Genomic DNA, 27,073 nt, shown 5'->3' with positions numbered 1-27,073 from the left:
ATTTTCCAGGATAAGAATATAGCCATAAATGGTCATATCTTTTGATTGAATTGTCTGAGAAGCTTAAAATTTTTGTTCCGTGAAGGGGCCATAGACCTTAATATATGTCGTAAATTTGAATGTGATGTGTCAATCCCCTCCTAAGAAAAAGAGTTCGTAACAGGCAGAAAGATGGACAACAAAGTGATCCTGTAAGGGTTCCATTTTTACAGACTGAGGCATGGAACCCAAAAAAAAGGGCTGAAAGCTAGGACTTAGTAACGAATAAAATTTTGAGCCCTCATTTTTTCTTAGGCCAACTGTAGTCTGTGAATAAAAATGACACTTAAACTAGGCTTTGCTGGATTGACAAGGCAAGAGAAAGCGTCACTGACATGAAATGAAATGAAAAGTGTGAACATCAGGATTATGCCCCTCATGAATTCTCTTTTTATACTTTTTGTGATGTGAAATGTCAAGCAGCTTGTTTTTGCCTCTTCTTGTATCAGTCGAAAGGTAACTTATGAGACATTTTTCCATTTAAATTTGGATACAGATTGTAAGAGACCCTCAATAAAAACATGCATTCATAAATTGTTTCCATCTGCAGCCAATGACGGTTTATTTGATTTGTGATGGGGCACTGACAAATAACGAGTAGTGTAATCAGTGGGCTAATGCCACATTGCACAGTATTACGGGATTATTATATGGCTCATTTTTTTAATTTGTTGCATTCCTTTCATCTCATATACACATTTCTGACTATGTTTGACCTATATTCTGAGTAACTTACATATGCAATTGAAAAAAGTGAACAACCAGGAATGACTATGATAAGGCTCTAATCAAACTCATCACAAACTTTTGTATACCATGCATCACGATGTGCTGTAAAATAACCACAAAGTACCTAAAAATCTCTGCAGTTATAATTTAATGTACATGTTACACTCCTTCTGTACCAGCACGGCCACAAAAATTCTCTTCAGAGTGACATAACATCAGTGTATCAACTGCAATGGGGAACGTTATATATGCACAGCTCAGCCCAGGAAGTGCAGAAAAGATGATCGTTGGATAGCACCAAGTTAGATTAGCCTTGACAGAGAACCAAGATGAGATGACAAATATTATATTGCAAGAAGAACTTGACAGAGCACTGAAAGCCCTAGGTCAAAGCAAGGTACCTGAAATAGATGAATTTCCATCAAAATTATTGAGACCCTTTGGAAAGCCAGCTATGATACAACTGTTCCACCTGGTGCTCAAGGTACAAGACAGGCGAAATAGTCTTCAAGAAGAAAATTGATGATTCCATTTCCAAAAATGACAGGTGGCAACAGATGTAAATATTATCAAACCATTAGTTTCATAAATAATAAACTGAATTGCTTAAACAAAAAAAAAAAAAAAAAAAAGTCAAGACTGGTAGAAGCCGACATCAGGGAGGATCAGTTTGTGTTCTGCGGTAATGTAGGAACACTGCGAGAACAAGCACTCAGAAAAAGAAAAGAGAAAAAGAATAAAAGACTATAGTTAAGATGGCATAAGAAGATCCCTGACAGCTCACAGTGCTGTTGCTATCTTTCAACTGTGAAGTGCTAATGGCTGCATGTGAAATCAGTAGCTATGTACAGAGCTGTGACAACACTGAGGAAATGGGATAGAGAAGTTTACAAAATCACCGTTATGTTATTGGTTGAGATAGGCCCACAAAGCTGCCGCACACAACACACAGCAAGTGTTAGATATCAACTCGACTACAGGGATTTAAAATAGTTATGATAGGAAAAGGCAAGCAATAATAAAGCTTGTGTAGGAGTGGAGAAGTGAACAGGAGGTAAAGAGGAACAGTTGGTGTAAGCTGAACCAGGCGTGTATAGGAAACCGAGTGCCGAGAAAAGGACACCCAAAAAGTGTGTGGTGGGACAAAGAGATTTTTTTTTTCTTCAATTTTCACAACTTGTGAATCATAATTTAGTCCAGTGACTTTCCAACTTTTTAATAATTTTCAGCTGTGAAAAATGATTATTTGTCTCAGCTTTGACTCCACCATTTGATGTGAATTTTCATCCACTCAGCCATTTCATCAGTTTTGCAAACCAAAACTAATTTCCGAGAGCCAAATTGAATGAATATGATAGATGGAAGGTTATTCAAGTTTTGTGCAAACCATATTATTGTGCTGGAAGGCTGTCTTTATCTTTGTGCAACATAGTCATTTAGCCTAAATAGCATTCTTTAATTTAAATTCGTCCCATACTGGTGCAAAATGCTACTTAGTTATTGACCTGCTGATGTGGAAGTAACTGTGAATACTACCGTACAAGCAACTGGAACTCTGTTACTTTCTTTGAAGTGCTTTCACATTTAGTTTCCCATTGTCTTGATTGGTGCTTCATTTGCAGCATGTAGTCCACAGCCCGTGGTCTTGCGGTAGCGTTCTCGCTTCCTGCGCACGGGGTCCCGGGTTCGATTCCCGGCGGGGTCAGAGATTTTCTCTACCTCGTGATGACTGGGTGTTGTGTGTTCATCATCATCATTTCCTCATCATTGACGTGCAAGTCGCCGAAGTGGTGTCAACTAAAAAGGACTTGCGGTACGGCGGCCGAACTTCCCCGCAAGGGGCCTCCCGGCCAACAATGCCATACGCTCATTTCATTTCATGCAGCATGTAATGGTGAACTGGTGAAAAGTCAGAAAGAACTTCCTCATGTCACACACCTTCTAACATGCAAGCAGTGTGCAGTTTCTTATGCCAAGCTAAGTGTTCAGTGAAAATGAATGGTCAGGTGTTTTATCCATGTTGGTAGCACACAGTACCCTGTCATACATTCTGGTGTACAGTACAATAGATGTAATGTTGATGATTGTTTCACTGTTTGGCTGTTCAACTCAATACTAGTAATTCAAAAGTTTGCCAGTTGAAATTAGCAATGTAGTGTACGCTTTGGTCCTATTACCTGCCTAGCCTCACCATCTTAGATTTATTGCCATTAGCTGGCTTTTCCTCCCTAAATTATTTGATTCTTCTATTTTTCTCTTTTTCTGCCCTTTTATTCACCCTAGTTATGTTTCTATTTTCAGCGTGTGCTGTTACATCTAACTTCCCAGTTGCTCTCTGTGCCATTCTAAATTCCCAGCTTTTCAATTCCATAACAGAAGTTTGTAAAATACGTATGATTGTAAAATCAGTTAGCAGTACTACCAATACACACACACACAATGTACTAGTTTATATGTTCTTGCTCATCTTGCTGTGTCAGCTTACGTAGTGCCAGTGTAGATTTGGATCATATACTAGTTTATATGTTGTTGTTCTTCCTGCTGTTTCAGCTTTCATTGTGGTTTTGTGATTATCATCTCAATATTTTTCAGCATTGCAGGGCCAAACACAGAAAAAAATTGGGCAATTGAAGGCCGAAGACTGATGCCATTAATGCCGAGGCTGGTACCTCAGACAGCATTTACAGCACTGGCAAACAATGTTGCAAATATAGCTGCAGCAGAAAATGCTAAATTGCCACCTCCAGCTGAAACAGTAAAACTAAATGGTGAGTAATTTATGGATCCTTTTCACACACACAGCTAGGAAGAATCTGTATTCTCATATAATAATATATATTAGTTTGATTACTTTGAAAGGTGGACTAGTTTCTTATATATTAGAAATATACCGGGTGATTCAAAAAAACAGACTGACATGACATATCTGGTACACAACAGGATCAGTATTCTCATAGGAACTGGGGGTCACAAAGGCCATCCAGGGCTACTAAATGGTGTTGCAGTTATTTAGTCACATGCTACAATTGAACACCCTCTACAGCAGCTGCTCAAAGTTTTCTCCAGATGCTTCGAGACATGCCTAACGACGCTGCATTAAATGGCACACCCTCTCAAAGATACCTTGTGTATCTCAAAGACATCCTGCTGCCACTTCAATCCTGCCCACTAGGTCCTCCTGTGATGTAACAGGTGTTTCATACACAAGGCCCTTAGATACCTCCACAGGAAAAAAACGATTGGGGCAGATTGGGTGATCATAGTGGCCACTGTGACCAATCCTGTGGCTGGGAAATGTTGCCTGCAGATATGCCATCACTTGCCTGCTGAAAGGTGTGCAGGCTTCATCGTGCCAGCATCAAATGCAGTGATGAATAGGCATGGGTATAGGAGACACATGCGAGCATTAAGTCGGTACTGGAAAACATACAGCCCAACTAAATGATCTCTGACAATGCCAGTCCATACGTTAAGGGTAAATTTGCATTGTAAGGCATGCATATATGTAGCATCTGGATTCACATCCCCCAACATATGCAGACTGTGAACATTCATCACATCCTCAAGTGAAAATGCAGCCTTGTCACTGAAGAAGACATTCAGTGTGAAGGTTAAGTGTGCAGCAGATTCCTGCAGAAACCACTGCACAAATCTCATGTGCTCATTGTAGTTCCCAGGTTGCAATGCCTGGACATGTTGGAAATGAAATGGATGGACGGAGGATTGGGGGATGCCAGTAACACAGGATACTCCTCATGTACTTGTCAACAACATATGATGCACCCCTTCAAGAATGCTTTCTTCTGCTGCAAGTATCCATGGTGAACAGCATGTGGCTTGTGCACATGGAATGTGCCAGTTCCACACAATCGTTGATGCAGGGTGATAAAAAATGTGTGGCAGGACACCTTTCTATCAGGATATTTCACACGATACAGTGACATGGTTTCTCGCCCGTTGCAGTTGGCCGTGCTGTAAATCACATGCATCTCAACCATTTCGTGATATGTGTTTCTAGTGATGTTACTCCCAACACTTCCACAGCATGAATGACGACAGGCTCTGTGCATTCTGCCCGCATTCATATAGCAATGCCCTTTCATGACTGTAGCGCCTTCTCGTATCATTTGCAACCCCAGTTCATGTTTGATTATTGATCCTTGTATGCCCGATGTGTCATCTCAGTTTGTAAATGTTTTTTGTGTCACCCTGTTTATTATGTATTATAAATTACATATTAGAACTCTAATTTGAATTAATAATTCACAAGTTTATTTCTCTACCAGTGTATTTACTTACATTGTGATCACAGCTAACAACTACTGTGGTAATAATTATCATTGCCTTACACAAATGTAACCTTGAAATTTTGTGAATGTAACTCAAATTCCTGTCTTTCCTAAATTTTAGACTCAACTCGTTTTTAGTCTGCTCAACTTAAAAATGTGTATACCACTATATATACCCTCAAAACACTAAATGAAAGCCATGTGATTAATCTCTCTTCAGAGGAAAGTCACAAAATCTTCAACAATAGAAACAGTCATATGGAGCATGCAAAATTGTGTTCATGGAAGACTTATTTCATTTTTGGAAAAAAATAATTTATGACTGGATTTGATTTGTAAGGCAGATGCATAAGTGTGTTTTGCTATCTTGTGAAAAGGCATCTTTTTCTGTAGAGGATAATCTTGTTTACAGGCCTACCTAGGATCATATTGCAGCTATGAATCTGAAATTACTGACCTACTTTCTTCAGGTGTGATTGAAGCTGGAAGCAAAATGTGTGTCATTCTTTTACCTATACACGTTTCTCTTTCAAAAGGGAAATTCTAAAACGTGATGCACCTTTTTGCTGTCGTCATTGTCAATCGGGAAAATCACTTTTGTTTCAACAGAAATTAACTTTCTCAAGCCGAAAGAATTTCAGACACTGAATTCTCTGTTAATAAATTAGATGGTGTGATAGCCATCAACTGTAAACCTTCCTGATTCGAAAAATTGTGGGTACTATCTTACTGATGGCTGCAGACACAATCCCAAGAGTGCAGTAAATAAGTTTGTCATTGCAGTTGAGATCTTCTTAATTGAGTTGGCAAACACACAGCGCAGTTTTTAGTGTGAGCTATTGACAGACGCTTAGATCAGTTTGCATTTTCAAGACAGTTTCTTCGGTGTCACAGCAAGATTATGAAAAAAAAAGGACATTGCAGTGAACTATTCCTGTTTAGACTCCATGTCTTATAGTTGTACATTTTCCAGATGGTATGTTGCTTTCTTGGAACTGCAACAATCCACCATAATCTAGTCATTCTGAATATTTTTGTTATCCTTGTAATGTGTGTTTTATCACAGAAGTAGTGGTATGGCATCTCACATTTAGTATATTTCTGTTGACAGAAAAAAATACATTCAACAAATGTGATCTGTAATATTGTATGTGTTTTTGTATTTGTTTCTCAAATTTCACTGTTATTTTCTAGATTAAATCAGCTGAGATTTTATGAGTACTCAGAGCCAAGTCTCAGTGAACTGTAGCCAGCATTAGTTTTTAATCTAGAGGCTTCAAACAATAGATCTATCTATAGACTGTATGTATGGATGGATGGTTGGATGTCCAGGATATCCTCCCAAACTCCTGAATAGATTTCAACCAAATTTTGCAGGTAAACAGCAAACTAAACGAGAATCACCACTGTGGAGTTTATAACCTCCTAGCTCCAATAGGGCCAGAGATACGAGCAAAGACATGTTTTTCAGCCCTTGTTGTGTAGGTTGCTCTGCACAACAGGTGTGTTACGTAGGGATAATACTGGCCTGCCTTATTGCCCTGCTTTGCAGGGTAGCTTACACATTAGGGGCAAGAAATGTTCTCCCAGGCCCCAACGTGTAGGCTGTTGTGCACGAAAGGTTTGTTGTATTGGAGCAGTAAAAGCCTGCCTTATTGACATGCTTTGCAGGCCAGCTAACACATCAGAGACAAAAAATGGTTTTGAAGCCCCTGACATTTGCCGTGGACAAAAGTCGTGTTTTGGGAGTAGTATTGGCCTGCTTTATCATCCTGTTTTGCAGGGGCCACACGTCTGCGGATGGGATATGTGAGAGGAAGGGCAGAGAGAGGAGGCAGGACAGTAAGTTTAAGGAGAGAAGAGGGGGATGAACAGAAAGAAGGGGCAGTAGATGGACTGAGAAAGGAGGGCACCGAGGGGGCAGGGGGGGGGGGGGGGGAGTTGAGCTGGATGGAGAGAGGGAAGGAGGAGATGTGTGCAATACATATTTCAAACATGTATGTGAACGAAACACTTGTTCACTTGGTTCTGGGAATTGCACATTAGTCTACAAACTTTGCCAGCTAAGATTAATGGAGGAAACTGAGAAAGTCCAAAGAGAGGTGCATATATTGTCATGCACTCAGTCAGTCAGTGTGAATGCACGTTCCAAAAACAGTCAGTAATATGTTGTGTCCTGCTACACATTATTTACAAATTGACTGTGGTAATAAAAAAATAAATTATAGCCAGTGCGAAGTATTACTGGCAGTTGTTCTTCGTCCACACATTGTAAGATAGCATTCAGGAAACAAATGAAAAAGTTTTTTTTTTTTTTTAAAGTTGTGTCCCAATTCTGTCACAGTGGTGCATTTGTTTTATAATTATATAATATTGTGCATTTGTACATTTGTGTTCCTTTCATTACTGATTATTGGGAATAGTAAGTTAAATAGCAATGTCCTTCTGCAATAAAGTACCAGTTCTTCCAGTACAAGAATGTACAACCTACTTGCTTATCTTTAAACTTGTTATCAAGATCCATCTCGTGTGTGTGTGTGTGTGTGTGTGTGTGTGTGTGTGTGTGTGTGTTTGTACATTAAGAAAATATGCAGTCTATGTCTGTATGAATGTTTATTAGAATATTGTGGTAAAATTTGAAGTAAATCGGTCTAGAAATTTTCAAAATTTTTGCTAACTATGTTTCCCGTATGTGTATAAAAAAGTATGTAGCCAGTATCCTTCCAAATGTTTGTTAGAGTGTCGTGTTAAAATCTGAAGTAAATCGATGAAGATGTTTTCCAGATTTTTGGTAATAACATTAACTATTTTGCTGCTGTGGATGTGCATAAACATCCTGCTCTGCTGTTCCCAAGGTGCTGTGGACATGTATACGCATGCTGCTTGAGTTTTCATACAGTGCAATTGACATCTGCATGCATTCTGAGAACTGACCTCTCACTGCTGCAGATGAATTACTTACATTTCTTGGGAAAAACCTCATTTCGATATCCTGAATCATTTATGAAATAACGGTGATTGTTATTACTATATGATCCATGACACACAAAGACAGGAAGGGGCTTGCTGCACATGACCATCCATTGGATATAAGTATCAATAACTTAAGAACAAAATGAGATATCACTCTGCTCTTGATTTTAAATAAAATTTTGATCTCTTATCTACATTTCATTCACCACAATGTTTGAACTAAAATCAACTGTATGCAGAGTTTACGCAATGCATTTTTACCTCTACGAACTCATTAAAATTTCATTCAATGTTTTACTTAATTTGATGCAATGAATTCAGTTCTTTATCATGTGAAGATATCATACTTTAACATGTAGAAAAATGAATTTTTTTCATTTAACAGTTCTTTTAAAATCAGATGATAAGTATTTCATATCAGCTAGAATGCTGTCTCTCAGCATAGGCACCAACATTCCATGGGCAGCACAGCCATAAAAAAAGTCTCCCTTAGCATAAAATGCCAAGAGCCCGCTGGTAACTGCTGAAACGAAACTAATGTAAACAGTTGTGACATCATGATGCAGATTATTGTTATGAAGTATTGCATAGTTTTCATCCTATAACCTTTGACACATTTTGCTGTTCACAGATGTTTTTGTGTGCACTGTATTTTGTTGTTGTAAATGGTGCATTTACTTTGCAACTTAAGTTTTTTTTGTTTTTTTCTCTCATTTATGTTTTATTGCTGCAGTAATATTCTGCAATAGCAGGATACAGCAATATAGATGATAATGGCACGAACACAATAGCGGCTCATGGAACATGCCTACCACACCCACTTAGTATTGTCAAAAAATTAACATGTGATACTGATTTCATATGTACAACAGTAGATTAATGACTAATTAATGGTCTAGAAGATAAGAAAACTGGGGCAGGGCCAACAAACCACAAATTAAAAAATCAGGAGTTGTATCTATAGAATACAGAATAAAAAAAAGAAGAAGAAAAACTTCCTTTGCCTTGCTGCGGGGAAAAAATAAACAGGAAAAAGGAAGACTAACAAGAAGAAAATATAGGTGCTGAAGAGGAAGAGAAAGCACTCTAAATGATATGTCATAATGATGTAATTTTAAAAAATTACACGAAGAAAAATTTTGGGAGCAAGAATATGTTGTTGAGATCGGAAGTTGCACAGGGACAGACTAGGATGTTGTGGCAGTTGGGTGAGTGATGGAACACCACTTTAGGACATATTGGAAGGACTTTAAGTACAGGGTGTATACTCCCCAGGACAATTGGGAAATCCGGGAAAGACCTGGGAATTTTTTCATCCAGGAGAAAACCAGGAAAAACCTGGGAATTTTACATTGTTTCAGTTAAATTTTTGTAATTTTGACTGGTAAGAACCAACACTCTAACAAAGAATATTGCTGTATCTATATACACTGAAGTGCCAAAGAAGCTGGTATAGGCATGCGTATTCAAACACAGATAAATGTAAACAGGCAGAATATGGCGCTGCAGTCAGCAATGCCTATTAAGAGAACAAGTGTCTGGCGCAGTTGTTAGATCAGTTGCTGCTGCTACAATGGCAGGTTATCAAGATTTAAGTGAGTTTGAACGTGGTGTTATAGTCAGCACACAAGCGATAGGATGACACCTCGAAGGTAGCAATGGAGTGGGTATTTTCTTGTAAAACTGTTTCATGAGTGTTCCTTGAATATCAGGAATCTGGTAAAACAATCAAATCTCTGAAATCACTGTGTCTGAAAAAAGATCCTGCAAGAATGGGACCAATGACAACTGAAGACAAAAGTGCAACCCTTCTGCAGATTGCTGCAGATTTCAGTGCTGGGTCATCAACAAGTGTCACGTCTGAACCATTCAATGAAACATCATCAATATGGGCTTTCGGAGCCAAAGGCCCACTTTTGTACCCTCGATGATTGCACGACACAAAGCTTTATGCCTCGCCTGGGTCTGTCAACACCAGCATTGCACTGTTGATGACTGGAAACATGTGGCCTGGTAGGAAGAGTCTCTTTTCAAATTGTATCGAGCAGATACATCTAGATACGACTCTGACAAGTGCTACGTACATAGGCATCCTGAATGATCACCTGCATCCATTCATGTCCATAATGCATTCCGACGGATTTGGTCAATTCCAACAGGACTGTGCGACATCTCACACATCCAGAATTGCTACAGAGTGGGTCCAGGAACACTCTTCTGAGTTTAAACACGTCTGCTGGCCACCAAACTCCCCAGACATGAACATAATTGAGCTTATCTGGGTTGCCTTGCAATGTGCTGTTCAGAAGAGATCGCCACCCCCTCTTAGGGATTTATGAACAGCCCTGCAAGATTCATGGTGTCAGTTCCCTGCAGCTCTACTTTAGACATTAGTCGAGTCCACGCGTGCTCGTGGGAGTCCTACACGATATTAGGCAGGTGTACCAGCTCCTTTGCCTCTTCAGTGTATATGTTACATTGCTGTTACAGATGGGCTGTCCCGGCTCATTTGCACGTGCAGTTGAGTATCATACGAGCAGTACCTTCTCCCGATTCTGGCTACTTAAAAGTGTGGCTGTAAGCTACATCGCCACTAGCAACAAGCAGTCATATGGTACCAGAAAAAATTTTCAGGCACTCCATAGCTGCCAAGTCCATGCATGGGCAGAGCAGTCTGAGTTGTACAGGGGTCTCCATGTGACACGTGTTAACATTTCGTGATTTTGCCGTTTCCTCTTCATTTACAGCTCTCATGTCAAATGAACACAAAATTAATTTCTGTGGCTGGGAGCTAACAAGTGAATTAAAATACATTCATATAATTACAGAAGGCTAAAATATGTTATTAGTTTCAGTTTTGTTATTTCTCCGTTTTGGGCAGTGAACCGTTCATCACCGTGCAGAACAATGATGTTATTTTTGTAGGCCTGCTAAAGAAATTTGGCTTTTATCATTACCTTTTCCAAAGAGGCAATCAATTTTTTTGAAACTAAGTGTTTCATTCCACACTGTTGGCTAGTTCCAACTGTTTGCTGAATTTCAAGTGCATATTTTCATCTTCTGGTACATAATGGCATTATGTTATAATAAAGAACACATCATGAGATAATATAGTAGTGGTATTCCAAGAAAATTTGCATCACAAAAACCACACTTAAAAGCTTAATATCAGGTTGGGACCTACTTCATTGCGAATCTGGACATACGAGTGTGCACTTTAATCCGAATTATGCATTTTAGTATGGTTTACAAAATTCTGATGGCCTTGGAGTATCCTCTGAAATCCTGTTTCTTTTATGATGTAATGTAAGATCTCTTAATGCTCTATACATGCGAACATACAGGCTTCCTATGTCATCGTAGCTACGCGCGCACAGGTACGTCTGGTTTCTGGCACTCTCTGGCAACTGCTGAAACGAACCTATTTCTAATGGGTTGCAGAAAAATATTGCGAATGGTGGTTTGAAAAGTGTTACTTTGAAAGTAAATTTCCTTTTATGCAAGATAAATTATGTTTCGTGTGAGAATGTGTGATGAATTTCTTAAATCACAGAGCATTTTACTCTCATTTAAAACTTAACACTTTGGGGACCAGCCACTAAAAAGAATTTTGAGCATACTGGGACATTTGTATGATGTATCTTTAAGTGTAACACGTGCAAAAAATGCCAATATTATAAGTGAAAGCTTAACTTTACTTGTAGCTACACCATCCATATTAATTTAAACCATTAACTTTTCCTATTTATGTGTTTGCCCTACTTAACAGTGATCTTGCTATGGGCTGACTAACACCACATGCCATATGCTCTGAGTAGCTGCTGTCGTCAGCTGGCAAGATCACGTGACATGTGCAATGATTGGCTTACAAATTCGAATCGCAATCTCGGTTTCAATGTTATGGAAATTAGGGAAACAACTGTATTTTTTAACCGGAAAATCCTGGGAACTTTTTTCCTTGTCCACATATACACCCTGTAAGTAGGTTCCTCATTTCAGGGCATGATAATTAATGATAAGTAATCAAAGCCCTGATTACAGATGTTTTCAACTGTTCCAGTCTGGGTGATTAATGGGGCCATCGTTTGTAGCAGGTTCTTGAGAGTGGTGGGAGTATTGGGAGTGCCTGGAGAAATGGCATGGGAGTATGGGGGAAATGACACGGAAATCTTGTTTGCAGATTAGGTCCATGGGTAGCGCATATCTGTGAATGTCTTCATGAGCTCCTCAGCATACTGGGCAAAGGAGTTCATGTCACTGTAGTTTCAATGTCCCTGGGTGGCTAGGCTCTATGTGAGGGATTTTTTGGTGTGGGAGGAATGACAGCTGTTGAAAAGCAGGTACTGTTGGTGTTTTGTGAGTTTAATGTGGACAGAGGAATGGATGGAGCCATCAGAGAGGAGGTAGTCAATGTCCAGGAAGATGGCACACTGGATTGAGGAGGAATAGGTGAAGTGGATGGGAGAGAAGGTGTTGAGATTGTGAAAAATTGAAGACAGGGTGTCTTGGTCCTTAGTCCTAATCATTAACATATCATCAGTGAACCTGAACCATATTCAGGGTTTGGTGTTTTGGAAGGCTAGAAAGGCCTCCTCTACATGGCATTGGATGGTGCTATGTAGATGACCCTGGCTGTGCTGTTGATTGGTTTGTGTATCTTTGCTTTAAAGGTGAAGTAGCTGCGAGTTAAGATAAAGCTAGTAAGTATAAAGCATTAAGAGATCTTACATTACGTCATAAAAGAAACAGGAATGAGGTAATGTGTTCGGAAAGGTTGTGGAAGGTAGTGTTCAATTGTGGTAGACCATGGGCAACTTTCCTCATTGGTGTGTAGGGTAAGTGGCTTCAACAGGGACGAGAAGGAATTTTTAATATAAATGAGCTTCTCAGTTTCAAAAAGCATTCTGCCACAAGAACAAAATTTCATGGGTGAAAAGGGGATTCCAGAGAAATTGTAATAGGTAGACTACTTTGGTACATAAAAGATAAGCCCAGTTCTTTCATTATATTTGAAATATACAGTAATTGCTAAGGCCATAGTATTGTCTCCCTGTGATCAGCCATGTAATGCTACAATTGGCTAAAGGAGAGGTTTAGGAAAGTTAGTGTGATGTATGAGGTGAAATAAAGTAAGGGACAGCGTATCTGTGGTGACAAGAACTCCCTTTCCCAGTACGCTGAGGGTCTCACCAAGACCTTCACAGATAGGCACAATCCTCCACATCTTGTCCGCAAACAGATCTCCCGTGCCATTCCCCCCCACCCCCCACCCCCCCACCCCAATCCTTCCATCATTATCAAGAACCAGCAACAAAGATTTCCCCCTTTCATCACCCGATATCAGCCCATACTGGAACAATTGAACCACATTCTGTATCAGAACAATTGAACCACATTCTTTATCAGGGCATTGATTATCTGTCATCAACCATCATGCCCTGAAATGAGGTACATCCTACCCAGTGTCCTTCACAGCCCTCCTAAAGGGGTGTCTGTCACCTAACCAAGCTTGACAACATCCTAAGTTCATTCCTGTGCCACTCCCAATCCCCATCTCTTGCCACAGGGATCATATCCATGTGAAATGCCCAGGTGCGAGGCCTACCTAATCCATCCAACCACCACTTCCTATTCCAGTCCTGTCACAGGTTTATCCTATCCCATCAGAGGCAAGGCCACTTGTGAAAGCAGCGATATCTTATACCAGCTCTGCTCCAGTCTTTGCACAGCTTTATATATTGGTATGACTACCAACCAGTTGCCTACCAGTATGAATTGCCACTGCCAAGCTGTGGCCAAAAGCAAAGTAGGCCATCCTGTGGCACAACTTGCAGCTGAACATAACATGTTTCATTTCAATGGGTGCTTCACCACTTGAGTCATCCGGATCATCCCCTCCACTGCCTACCTTTCTGAACTGTACAGATGGGAGTTATCCTTACAGTATGTTCTCTACTCTCAAAATTATCCTGGCCTCAACCTTCTATCCCCACATCCTCCATTCAACAGTTTCCACCCACTCTTTCCTATCATCTCCTCCCTATTTTCGTCCCATAACCCTCTTTCTGTGACACCCTATGTCAATGCATCAGAACTTCTTTCACCTACTCTGCCCCTTTCTTTTTTCTGCTCCCCATTCCCACGCCCCACCCCCCTCCTTCCCTGCCCCACAGCCTCCTGACACTGCATCTATTGGAAGTGTAGTCCCTGCATACTCTGCCAGACAGTGCTCTTCTCTTCCCCCACCCATAGCCTGCTATCCCTTCCCCTCCCCCCGCCCCCTCTGGAGTGCTGCTTCCATTCTATATGACAGTTGCATTCCAGTCTGAGATGCCAGACATCTGTGCGATATGTGTGCTTCTCTCTCTCTCTCTCTCTCTCTCTCTCTCTGTGTGTGTGTGTGTGTGTGTGTGTGTGTGTGTGTGTGTGTGTGATTCCTTTTCTGAAGAAGGTTGTGGCTAAAAGCTAGTGTGTGTCTTCTCGTTGTGCCTGTTTACAACTCCATCCGGCATCTTTACCATGAGTAGCGATCTATCTTTCCCTTATATTATCACCTCCAAATTGAGATCATATTGTTAAATGCTTTTCTATTTCAGCCAAGTTTGGAAACAAAATGGTTTCACACAATTGTGAGCCAAATGTACCAGAAGCAATAGTACCACCGCAAAGATCAAACAGCCCAACTGAGATGGCATGTAGTACACCATCTCCTGTTGTCTCCCAGATGAAAACCAATGAAGAGGAAGAAAACTCAAGAAAACGCCGTCGATCCTCTTGTGAAAGGACTAATTCCTTAAGTTCACCTCTATTGCAACCTCCTCCCACAAAGGTGGGTGTGGCATGCTTTAGGTTCCTATTCTAGGTAATAACCTGAAAGTAGAAATGATGTTCCAGTTGCTGTTCAGCAAAAGAATAATCATCAGGCAATCAAAATAGTTTTTTAAAGCTTAGAATATCCTCAAACTCATAAATTTATGCTCAAAATGCCTAAAATATATTTAAACATGGATAGTCAAGCATGAAAAAGAATTATTTTAGGGTGTCTATGGTAAATAGTACTACATAATCAAATGCACCTAATTTCATGTTATAGAACCTGGGATGAAAAAAGGAAATTATTTAAGTAAGAAATAAAATAAAATAAAAAAGCACTCCTCTTTTGACATCAGATTGTTTTTGGCTTTCCATGTTACTCATTAAATGACAAAGAAATTTTGTACTGAGATCATTGTCAATGCTTTTTGAGTGCATCATTTTTATAAACATATCCAGCAACAGTTTCTCATTCACCTTTGCTTAGGTGTCTTCATAAATAACACCATGACAATATTTACACAACTTTCAGTCCCATTACATATCAGAGCACTTTAACAAGAATACATAACCAAACTTTAGAACTCAGGATTTAAAACAGCATCACTAAACCTCTGAAAAAGAACTCACACCCCTGTTCATCATTTGCACTGTCCATTTAGTTACAAAAGGTGGGAGTCAATCATGTTGTTGTTGTGGTCTTCAGTCCTGAGACTGGTTTGATGCAGCTCTCCATGCTACTCTATCCTGTGCAAGCTTCTTCATCTCCCAGTACCTACTGCAACCTACATCCTTCTGAATCTGCTTAGTGTATTGATCTCTTGGTCTCCCTCTACGATTTTTACCCTCCACGCTGCCCTCCAATGCTAAATTTGTGATCCCTTGATGCCTCAAAACATGTCCTACCAACCGATCCCTTCTTCTAGTCAAGTTGTGCCACAAACTTCTCTTCTCTCCAATCCTATTCAATACCTCCTCATTAGTTACGTGATCTACCCACCTTATCTTCAGCATTCTTCTGTAGCACCACATTTCGAAAGCTTCTATTCTCTTCTTGTCCAAACTAGTTATCGTCCATGTCTCACTTCCATACATGGCTACACTCCATACAAATACTTTCAGAAACGACTTCCTCACACCTAAATCTATACTCGATGTTAACAAATTTCTCTTCTTGAGAAACGCTTTCCTTGCCATTGCCAGTCTACATTTTATATCCTCTCTACTTCGACCATCATCGGTTATTTTACTCCCTAAATAGCAAAACTCCTTTACTACTTTAAGTGTCTCATTTCCTAATCTAATTCCCTCAGCATCACCCGACTTAATTTGACTACATTCCATTATCCTCGTTTTGCTTTTGTTGATGTTCATCTTATATCCTCCTTTCAAGACACTGTCCATTCCGTTCAACTGCTCTTCCAAGTCCTTTGCTGTCTCTGACAGAATTACAATGTCATCGGCGAACCTCAAAGTTTTTACTTCTTCTCCATGAATTTTAATACCTACTCCGAATTTTTCTTTTGTTTCCTTTACTGCTTGCTCAATATACAGATTGAATAACATCGGGGAGAGGCTACAACCCTGTCTCACTCCTTTCCCAACCACTGCTTCCCTTTCATGCCCCTCGACTCTTATAACTGCCATCTGGTTTCTGTACAAATTGTAAATAGCCTTTCGCTCCCTGTATTTTACCCCTGCCACCTTCAGAATTTGAAAGAGAGTATTCCAGTCAACATTGTCAAAAGCTTTCTCTAAGTCTACAAATGCTAGAAACGTAGGTTTGCCTTTTCTTAATCTTTCTTCCAAGATAAGTCGTAAGGTCAGTATTGCCTCACGTGTTCCAACATTCCTACGGAATCCAAACTGATCTTCCCCGAGGTCAGCTTCTACCAGTTTTTCCATTCGTCTGTAAAGAATTCGCGTTAGTATTTTGCAGCTGTGACTTATTAAACTGATAGTTCGGTAATTTTCACATCTGTCAACACCTGTTTTCTTTGGGATTGGAATTATTATATTCTTCTTGAAGTCTGAGGGTATTTCGCCTGTCTCATACATCGTGCTCACCAGATGGTAGAGTTTTGTCATGACTGGCTCTCCCGAGGCCATCAGTAGTTCTAGTGGAATGTTGTCTACTCCCGGGGCCTTGTTTCGACTCAGGTCTTTCAGTGCTCTGTCAAACTCTTCACGCAGTATCTTATCTCCCATTTCGTCTTCATCTACATCCTCTTCCATTTCCATAATATTGTCCTCAAGTACATCTCCCTTGTATAAACCCTCTATATACTCCTTCCACCTTTCTACCTTCCCTTCTTTGCTTAGAACTGGGTTTCCATCTGAGCTCTTGATATTCATACAAGTGGTTCTCTTCTCTCCAAAGGTCTCTTTAATTTTCCTGTAGGCAGTATCTATCTTACCCCTAGTGAGACAAGCCTCTACATCCTTACATTTGTCATCTAGCCATCCCTGCTTAGCCATTTTGCACTTCCTGTCGATCTCATTTTTGAGACGTTTGTATTCCTTTTTGCCTGCTTCATTTACTGCATTTTTATATTTTCTCCTTTCATCAATTAAATTCAATATTTCTTCTGTTACCCAAGGATTTCTATTAGCCCGCATCTTTTTACCTACTTGATCATCTGCTGCCTTCACTACTTCATCCCTCAGAGCTACCCATTCTTCTTCTACTGTATTTCTTTCCCCCATTCCTGTCAATTGTTCCCTTATGCTCTCCCTGAAACTCTCTACAACCTCTGGTTCTTTCAGTTTATCCAGGTCCCATCTCCTTAAATTCCCACCTTTTTGCAGTTTCTTCAGTTTCAATCTGCAGTTCATAACCAATAGATTGTGGTCAGAATCCACATCTGCCCCAGGAAATGTCTTACAATTTAAAACCTGGTTCCTAAATCTCTGTCTTACCATTATATAATCTATCTGAAACCTGTCAGTATCTCCTGGCTTCTTCCATGTATACAGCCTCCTTTCATGATTCTTGAACCAAGTGTTAGCTATGATTAAGTTATGCTCTGTGCAAAATTCTACAAGGCGGCTTCCTCTTTCATTCCTTCCCCCCAATCCATATTCACCTACTATGTTTCCTTCTCTCCCTTTTCCTACTGACGAATTCCAGTCACCCATGACTATTAAATTTTCGTCTCCCTTCACTACCTGAATAGTTTCTTTTATCTCGTCATACATTTCATCTATTTCTTCATCATCTGCAGAGCTAGTTGGCATATAAACTTGTACTACTGTAGTAGGCATGGGCTTTGTGTCTATCTTGGCCACAATAATGCGTTCACTATGCTGTTTGTAGTAGCTAACCCGCCCTCATATTTTTTTATTCATTATTAAACCTACTCCTGCATTACCCCTATTTGATTTTGTATTTATAACCCTGTAATCACCTGACCAAAAGTCTTGTTCCTCCTGCCACCGAACTTCACTAATTCCCACTATATCTAACTTTAACCTATCCATTTCCCTTTTTAAATTTTCTAACCTACCTGCCCGATTAAGTGATCTGACATTCCACGCTCCGATCCGTAGAACGCCAGTTTTCTTTCTCCTGATAACGACGTCCTCTTGAGTAGTCCCCGCCCGGAGATCCGAATGGGGGACTATTTTACCTCCGGAATATTTTACCCAAGAGGACGCCATCATCATTTAATCATACAGTAAAGCTGCATGTCCTCGGGAAAAATTACGGCTGTAGTTTCCCCTTGCTTTCAGCCGTTCGCAGTACCAGCACAGCAAGGCCGTTTTGGTTAATGTTACAAGGCCAGATCAGTCAATCATCCAGACTGTTGCCCCTGCAACTACTGAAAAGGCTGCTGCCCCTCTTCAGGAACCACATGTTTGTCTGGCCTCTCAACAGATACCCCTCCGTTGTGGTTGCACCTACGGTACGGCCATCTGTATCGCTGAGGCACGCAAGCCTCCCCACCAACGGCAAGGTCCATGGTTCATGGGGGGGGGGGGGGGAGAGTCAATCATAAGTTAGCATATTCCAGAACTTACTTGTGCAGCAGAGATATTTTCTGAACTCCTTGTTTATTTTCTGCTCTCTGCCAATGCATCTACCCTTCTTTCCCCACTCCTTTCCTTTTTTTGTTCTTTTTTCCCCACCTCCCTGTCCCACAACCTCTCGATGCTGTGCCTGTTGGCACTCTAGTCCCTATACACTCCACCAGACAGTGTTTGTCTCTCTTCCCTCCCATAAACTACTATCCCTTCTCCTTCTGCTTCCCCACTCCCTCCAGATTGCTGCTTGCAATCCATGTGATGTTGCATTCTGGCTCGAGATTCTGGAGTTGGCAGTCTTGTGTGCATAAGGGATGTGTGTGTGTGTGTGTGTGTGTGTGTGTGTGTGTGTGTTACTGACAAAGGCTGTAGCTGAAAGATGTATGTGAGTGTCTTTTAATTGTGCCCGTCTGCAACATGACGTGTCTTCTTTACAGTAAGTAAAGATACTGTTGATATTTATTCATTCAGCCACAGACAATGAAAACTGTATGGATTTTGTCAACACATAAAGACATAAAATACAGTCACAGAGATAATCAGATGTACACAATTACACACATAAATATATAAACACATTACTTGCCCTACTGAGTTATCCATTTGGACATTGTATTTCAATGTTCTATTGAAAATATTGTAAAATGCCTCTTAATTGCAGTAGTTAATCATAAGCATAATTGTCAACAAAATTTACACATCATTTTAGATAATCTGTTACAGTATTATGAAAATGCTTTTCTAACAGATAATTTTTACAGTATTCCTGAAGGCATGTGTTTCACTTTAGTCTTTGATCTCTTGTGGTAGTTTATTGTATAATTTAACTCAATTATCTTTTGGGTTATCATTATTTTTTTTTTAATTGAGATGTAAGTGGTGGCCAGATTTGATTGCATGTTTGCAGTGGGTACTCACATGGAACAGTCAACATTCCCGTAGATTTAGCCAGCCGGAGTGGCCGAGTGGTTCTAGGCGCTACAGTTTTGAACCACGTGACCGCTACGGTCGCAGGTTTGAATCCTGCCTCGGGCATGGATGTGTGTGATGTCCTTAGGTTAGTTAGGTTTAAGTAGTTCTAAGTTCTAGGGGACTGATGTCCTCAGAAGTTAAGTCCCATAGTGCTCAGAGCCCATAGATTTAATCGACACAGTGCAGTGAGTTCTCTTGCTGCTTTTTGTCTAATTTGTACAGTCCTTTTTAGTAGCTTAAAGATTGTTTGTATGTTCTCCTCAGTTGTTCCCAAGAACATTATCCCACAACTTATCACAGACTGAACATATGCAAAATATGTTGTTCCGGTGAATCAGCTACTACACACAGAATTTATTATTCTAAGTGCAAAGCATGCTTGAAACTATTCATTTCTGGAGGGTAGTAACATGTTCAGTCCATTTTAGTTGTGCGTCAGCATGCATCCCTAAAAATTTTGTTTGTGATACACATTCTATAAGTTCATTTTTCACTTTTCTGCTTATTTGGAAACTAATTCTGTTTCTTACAGTTAATTTTGTACAGACTGTATTTCATCAAATTTGTGTTGTAGCTTGGTAGTTTGTTTCTGAAATATTGATTTGCAAAGTTTGCAATTTTTTGGGATCATTTTTTGTGGTACCATTGTACTGTAATTGTGTGTTTACCTGTTTGTTGGATGACCAGGTATTCTACACTCCAACCAAAATATTTTTGCTGGTGTTATTTATCAATAGTGATGTATATTTGTGTAATAGTTTTCTTTATCTTTTATTTATTCTGCAATAATTGTAAATGCGAAAAAATAACATTTACTTGCACACTGTAAGAACCAAAGACTATGTACAATAAACACTTTTCCTTCTTGAGTGCCTAATAGGGATTTCCAGTGTCAAAATACAGCTATAAATTTGTAGGAATGGCTAATAAGACATAGTTTTAATTTACTTTTCAATACACAGAGATTTCTTGTATTATGGATGTAGTTAGCTTATTAATGGCCATTGCACCACGGTGTATAACCCCACTTCAACAGTAAACAAAATTGTGAAGTCTACATGAAATTTATTTTTATATCATGTATTGTGGTTGTGTAAACTAAGGTTAATCTGAATTTGATTTTTGCAAAATAAATATTTTACTTGCATTGCATTACCCTAGATGGTAATTTCAGAGAGAAAAGGAGGATTTGAAGTATGAAAAATAAGCTAATTTTATTTTCTACAGGTAAAATCAAGGAGTGCAAAAAATGCTGAATTGAAATTTTTATCAGCTTATCGAAGCATGTGCCCTGGACTTAACCAAGTTTTCAGTGTCTAATTTTTTTCTCCTTTAAGCCAAACAGGGAGACTGGAATTCAACAGTAGGAAAAGGGAGAGAAGGAAACATAGTAGGTGAATATGGATTGGGGCTAAGAAATGAAAGAGGAAGCCGTCTGGTAGAATTTTGCACAGAGCATAACGTAATCATAGCTAACACCTGGTTCAAGAAAAATAAAAGAAGGTTGTATACATGGAAGAATCCTGGAGATAATAAAAGGTATCAGATAGAATATATAATGGTAAGACACAGATTTAGGGACCAGGTTTTAAATTGAAGGACATTTCCAGGGGCAGATGTGGACTCGGACCACAATCTATTGGTTATGAACTGTAGATTAAAACTGAAGAAATTGCAAAAAGGTGGGAATTTAAGGAGATGGGACCTGGATAAACTGACTAAACCAGAGGTTGTACAGATTTTCAGGGAGAGCATAAGGGAACAATTGACAGGAATGGGGGAAAGAAATGCAGTAGAAGAAGAATGGGTAGCTCTGAGGGATGAAGTAGTGAAGGCAGCAGAGGATCAAGTAGGTAAAAAGACAAGGGCTACTAGAAATCCTTGGGTAACAGAAGAAATATTGAATTTAATTGATGAAAGGAGAAAATATAAAAATGCAGTAAATGAAGCAGGCAAAAAGGAATACAAACGTCTCAAAAATGAGATCGACAGGAAGTGCAAAATGGCTAAGCAGGCATGGCTAGAGGACAAATGTAAGGATGTAGAGGCTTATCTCACTAGGGGTAAGATAGATACTGCCTACAGGAAAATTAAAGAGACCTTTGGAGAAAAGAGAGCCACTTGTATGAATATCAAGAGCTCAGATGGAAACCCAGTTCTAAGCAAAGAGGGGAAAGCAGAAAGGTGGAAGGAGTATATACAGGGTCTATACAAGGGCAATGTACTTGAGGACAATATTATGGAAATGGAAGAGGATGTAGATGAAGATGAAATGGGAGATACGATACTGCGTGAAGAGTTTGACAGAGCACTGAAAGACCTGAGTCGGAACAATGCCCTGGGAGTACACAACATTCCATTAGAACTACTGGCGGCCTTGGGAGAGCCAGTCCTGACGAAACTCTACCATTTGGTGAGCAAGATGTACGAGACAGGCGAAATACCCTCAGACTTCAAGAAGAATATAATAATTCCAATCCCAAAGAAAGCAGGTGTTGACAGATGTAAAAATTACCGAACTATCAGTTTAATAAGTCACAGCTGCAAAATACTAACACGAATTATTTACAGACGAATGGAAAAACTGGTAGAAGCCGACCTCGGGGAAGTTCAGTTTGGATTCCGTAGAAATGTTGGAACACGTGAGGCAATACTGACCTTACGACTTATCTTAGAAGAAAGATTAAGGAAAGGCAAACCTACGTATCTAGCATTTTTAGACTTAGATAAAGCTTTTGACAATGTTGACTGGAATACTCTCTTTCAAATTCTAAAGGTGGCAGGGGTAAAATACAGGGAGTGAAAGGCTATTTACAATTTGCACAGAAACCAGATGGCAGTTATAGGAGTCGAGGGGCATGAAAGGGAAGCAGTGGTTGGGAAGGGAGTGAGACTGGGTTGTAGCCTCTCCCCGATGTTATTCAATCTGTATATTGAGCAAGCAGTAAAGGAAACCAAAGAAAAAATTCGGAGTAGGTATTAAAATCCAGGGAGAAGAAATAAAAACTTTGAGGATCGCCAATGACATTGTAATTCTGTCAGAGACAGCAAAGGACTTGGAAGAGCAGTTGAACGGAATGGACAGTGTCTTGAAAGGAGGATATAAGATGAACGTCAACAAAAGCAAAACGAGTATAATGGAATGTAGTCGAATTAAGTCGGATGATGCTGAGGGAATTAGATTAGGAAATGAGACACTTAAAGTAGTAAAGGAGTTTTGCTATTTGGGGAACAAAATAATTGATTATGGTCGAAGTAGAGAGGATATAAAATGTAGACTGGCAATGGCAAGGAAAGCGTTTCTGAAGAAGAGAAATTTGTTAACATCGAGTATAGATTTAAGTGTCAGAAAGTCGTTTCTGAAAGTATTTGTATGGAGTGTAGCCATGTATGGAAGTGAAACATGGACAATAAATAGTTTGGACAAGAAGAGAATAGAAGCTTTCGAAATGTGGTGCTACAGAAGAATGGTGAAGATAAGGTGAGTAGATCATGTAACTAATGAGGAGGTGTTGAATAGGATTGGGGAGAAGAGAAGTTTGTGGCACAGCTTGACTAGAAGAAGGGATCGATTGGTAGGACATGTCCTGAGGCATCAAGGGATCACAAATTTAGCATTGGAGGGCAGCGTGGAGGGTAAAAATCATAGAGGGAGACCAAGAGATGAATACACTAAGCAGATTCGGAAGGATGTAGGTTGTAGTAGGTACTGGGAGATGTAGGAACTTGCACAGGATAGATTAGCATGGAGAGCTGCATCAAACCAGTCTCAGGACTGAATACCACAACAACAACAACAACAAGCCAAACACTTAAATACAAAGGTTCACCCGTGACAAGTGTAGTACCACTGGAAAGGAAAGAAGGTGGAAAGAACATTGGTTAATTTACCCACAATGGGAATGTTTTACACATTTATATATGAAAAACCAAACCAAATCAGATCAGTATGGCATATAGGAAGGAAACTGAATGCTATTGACAGTGAGAGTCAGACCAGGAAGTGTGCTTGAATAACCTCATGGTATGGTGGCGGCTTGTGAATATTATGTACTCTAGGTTCGAGTCCTGGTCTAGCACAAATTCTAAATTGCAGCTTCAAGTACACATCAACACACTTACTGTTATAGGCAAGTGTTCTCATGAGAGTCCATGATTTGTATGTGTATCAAAATGTTAGTGGCTTAATCTTAATTGACTTGGCCTTCTCCTGCTAATAATATTTCTTAAGTTTCTGTGAGGTTTACATTACATTGCCTTTATGTGTGGATTATTGATGTACATTTCTTAATACACATTGTCCTAGTAATATTGTTTATGTTATTATATAGGTTTCTGCAGTCGCACAGTCACCATCATCAGCACTTCCGCAGCCAAAGCTGCCAATGGACCCGTGCACGCGACAAAACCATCATACGCAAGAGCAATCACTGCCACAGAAACTGCAACAACCAATTTTATTACTGCAGTCTCCCACCCACCAACAGTTACCAAAAGTGCAACTGCAGCAATCGCTGCCATGTGTGACGCAGCAGCAGCAGCAACAACAGCAGCAGCAGCAGCAGCAGCAGCAGTCACAGTCACTACTGCATTTGCAATCACAACAACCTCCACCTCCAGCCTCACCAGCACTACAGCGGCAGCACCAGCAGCAGCAGCAGCAGCAGCAGCCACAGGAACTAAAACAACCAACACAGGAGCAGAAGCAACAATCTCAGCAGCAAAACCACCATCAGCACCACCACCACCACCACCATCACCACCACCAGCAGCAGCAGCAGGTACAACAACAACAAAAAGAACATCAGCTGCATTCACAACAGCTGCCATCACAACCACAACCATTGCAGCAGCAGCAACAACAACGTAGCCAAAAAGTACAGCAGATGTCACAGACATCATGCATTCCCAAGACTGAATCGTACCCAGCTAGTATACCTCCTGTCAAAATCACGTTAACTGCAGCATCCAGCCGGGCACCTGTGACGACAGTAACAACTTCTGCAGTTTCTGCTCCTCCATCAACTCAAAAGGTTCGCACAATCTTTACTTCTTACATTTCAGATGATTTTGTTTTAAAACTTTAGAATTTGATATTTGTGTGAATTCAAGTTGAAGCTTTGGTAGTATAGTATATTATTCATTAATTATTTATTTAAATTTACGGTATGTTGAGACCAAACATTTGTTATTCCCAACCTATAAACGGTGGCCTGGTGCACAACAAATATAGTCAGAAATAATTTATACTTATGCTTTTCCAGTTATAACGTTCTCTCCCAGAAAATGTGACCTGTAAAAGGAGAAAATGCAGAGAAAAGACAAGTCTAAGTAACTTATAATGTTTATCTTTATATATGCTGCTCTAAGAGCAAGTTGCAGATTAACATTTCATTGAAAATAAAATAATATATGTCAAAATTTGTTGCAATGGATTCATCACAAAGTGTATTTTTTTTCTTCACTTAATGATTCATTTGATACATAAACAGCTATAATGTTAGCTATCACTTCTGAAAACATTTACTGAATGTAAAAAAAAAATCAGCAGAGGGTGGGGGTGGACCACAGCTCATGTTGTGTCAAGACTGTCAGATCATATAAGTGAGTGGTATTTTGATTTGACCCCAGTTTGGCTTGCATTATTATGGTTTACAGGCAGTTGCCTGCACTCATATTGGGACTGGTGGGCTGGATAAGCTTTCCTGCATCAGGAAAATAAGAACTTGAAAAACCATGTTTACATTGGAACACTAATATCCAGATATATCTCAACATTCATACGTTGAACTGTACATTTAATCAGATGAAAAACACACACACACACACACACACACACACACACACACACACACACACACAGTGATATCTGTACAAAGAAAAGGTCAAATTGTAGTCATAATCAGCATTATATTATGATGTACAGTATGTTCTCTTTAATGCTAATGAAAACCTCAGTTTTTGCATACATTGTAGCTGGAAGAATAGTACAGTCGAAAAGTTCTTTCATCTTCCCCTTTTTTGGGCTAATATCGCTGTAGCCATGTGCACGCTGAAACTGTCCAAGTGACAAAAGTGAACTTAGTCATATTTTCAATAAGTGGGAGGAGTAACCACTGTTCCTAGGTTTTACCAACAAAGTAATTACTGGCCAGCAGAACTAATAGTTGCCTGGTGCCAAATTTTACAGACTGTCTTGAAACTGATTATAAATTGTTACAGCTCATGCTAAACGGTAAAGCATGTCGTGCTGTGAACTAATAAAGTTTGGGAGTTCGGGTGGAACAAAATTTCTAGGCATTGTAAGAAATTTATAAAATAATTGAAAGATGTGTTGGGCACTTGTTTGATTCATCATTAGCAGTGGCAACTGATTATATGTGCCAGAATTTCTCTCATTAATATTGTGAATCTGCATGGGAGAGAGATCCTCTCATCTGCCTAGCAAACCATCTGACATGGCTCCTATGTTAACTTTGTTTGATTCATTTCAACTGATCCTATCAGTGTTCAGTTCTGAACGAATTTTTTGCCCTGCAGTTTTGATATCTGTGTCTACTTATCAACATTTCTCCTTTCTTTCTAAGGTGTTAACTTTTCTGTCTCATCTACAAAAGTTCTGTGCTGTATTACAAATCTTTGTATAATTTTTGTATCAGTATCAAACACACCTACTCCTACATAATCATTCCATTCCTTTACATTGGTACTAACACGCTTTTGTTCAAGCTCTTTAAATCCGACCTCATCCAACAGTTTTGTATCTTGTCGGGAATATCTGTCTGAACTTCCATTAAGGTTTTTTGCTAATTTATCGTGCACAGTTTGCAGATCATCTTTATTCCCAGTTAGCTCATCTAATGTAGCTGCAGTTTTGTTTTGTTTCTCTAACATTTGCGAAAATTTCTGCTTGAATTTTTGATCAATATTAGTAAATTTTTGATTAAGATCTGTAAGTTTTTGATTGAATTTTGATCAACATTTGTAAATTTTTGTGAAATGTTTCTAACATATCCTTCAGAAAATGCATCATCATTCATGCTATTTGTATCAGCTGAGGCAAAGTTGTCTAATATTATGATGCTGCTTGGCTCATAAACATTCCCTATTTGCACAACACCAGACTGTCTGAAATTTCATGTCATCCTGCAATATCCCTTTCATAACTGTTGTGGGAAAAAATGCTTTCAGGTGTGGTAATTCATCCACTGTCTGCATTGGAATATTAACTAGCA

The 27,073-nt window shown here is 39.6% G+C and overlaps 1 protein-coding gene across 6 annotated transcripts in view; it reads left to right on the top strand.

The window, feature by feature from the left end:
- The window catches only part of LOC126237164 (BRCA2-interacting transcriptional repressor EMSY-like), a 409,828-nt gene that overhangs the window by 177,495 nt on the left and 205,260 nt on the right, over positions 1-27,073 (top strand). For all 6 annotated transcript variants that reach the window (XM_049947023.1, XM_049947020.1, XM_049947021.1 and 3 more), the window contains 3 exons: positions 3,361-3,536; positions 14,627-14,859; positions 24,170-24,871. In XM_049947023.1, coding sequence (XP_049802980.1) covers positions 3,361-3,536; positions 14,627-14,859; positions 24,170-24,871 — 1,111 coding nt within the window. The remainder of the gene's footprint in view (positions 1-3,360; positions 3,537-14,626; positions 14,860-24,169; positions 24,872-27,073) is intronic.

This window comes from Schistocerca nitens, chromosome 2 (genome assembly GCF_023898315.1).
Source record: "Schistocerca nitens isolate TAMUIC-IGC-003100 chromosome 2, iqSchNite1.1, whole genome shotgun sequence".
Lineage (NCBI taxonomy): Eukaryota > Metazoa > Arthropoda > Insecta > Orthoptera > Acrididae > Schistocerca > Schistocerca nitens.
This window is presented reverse-complemented; position numbering and strand designations above follow the sequence as displayed.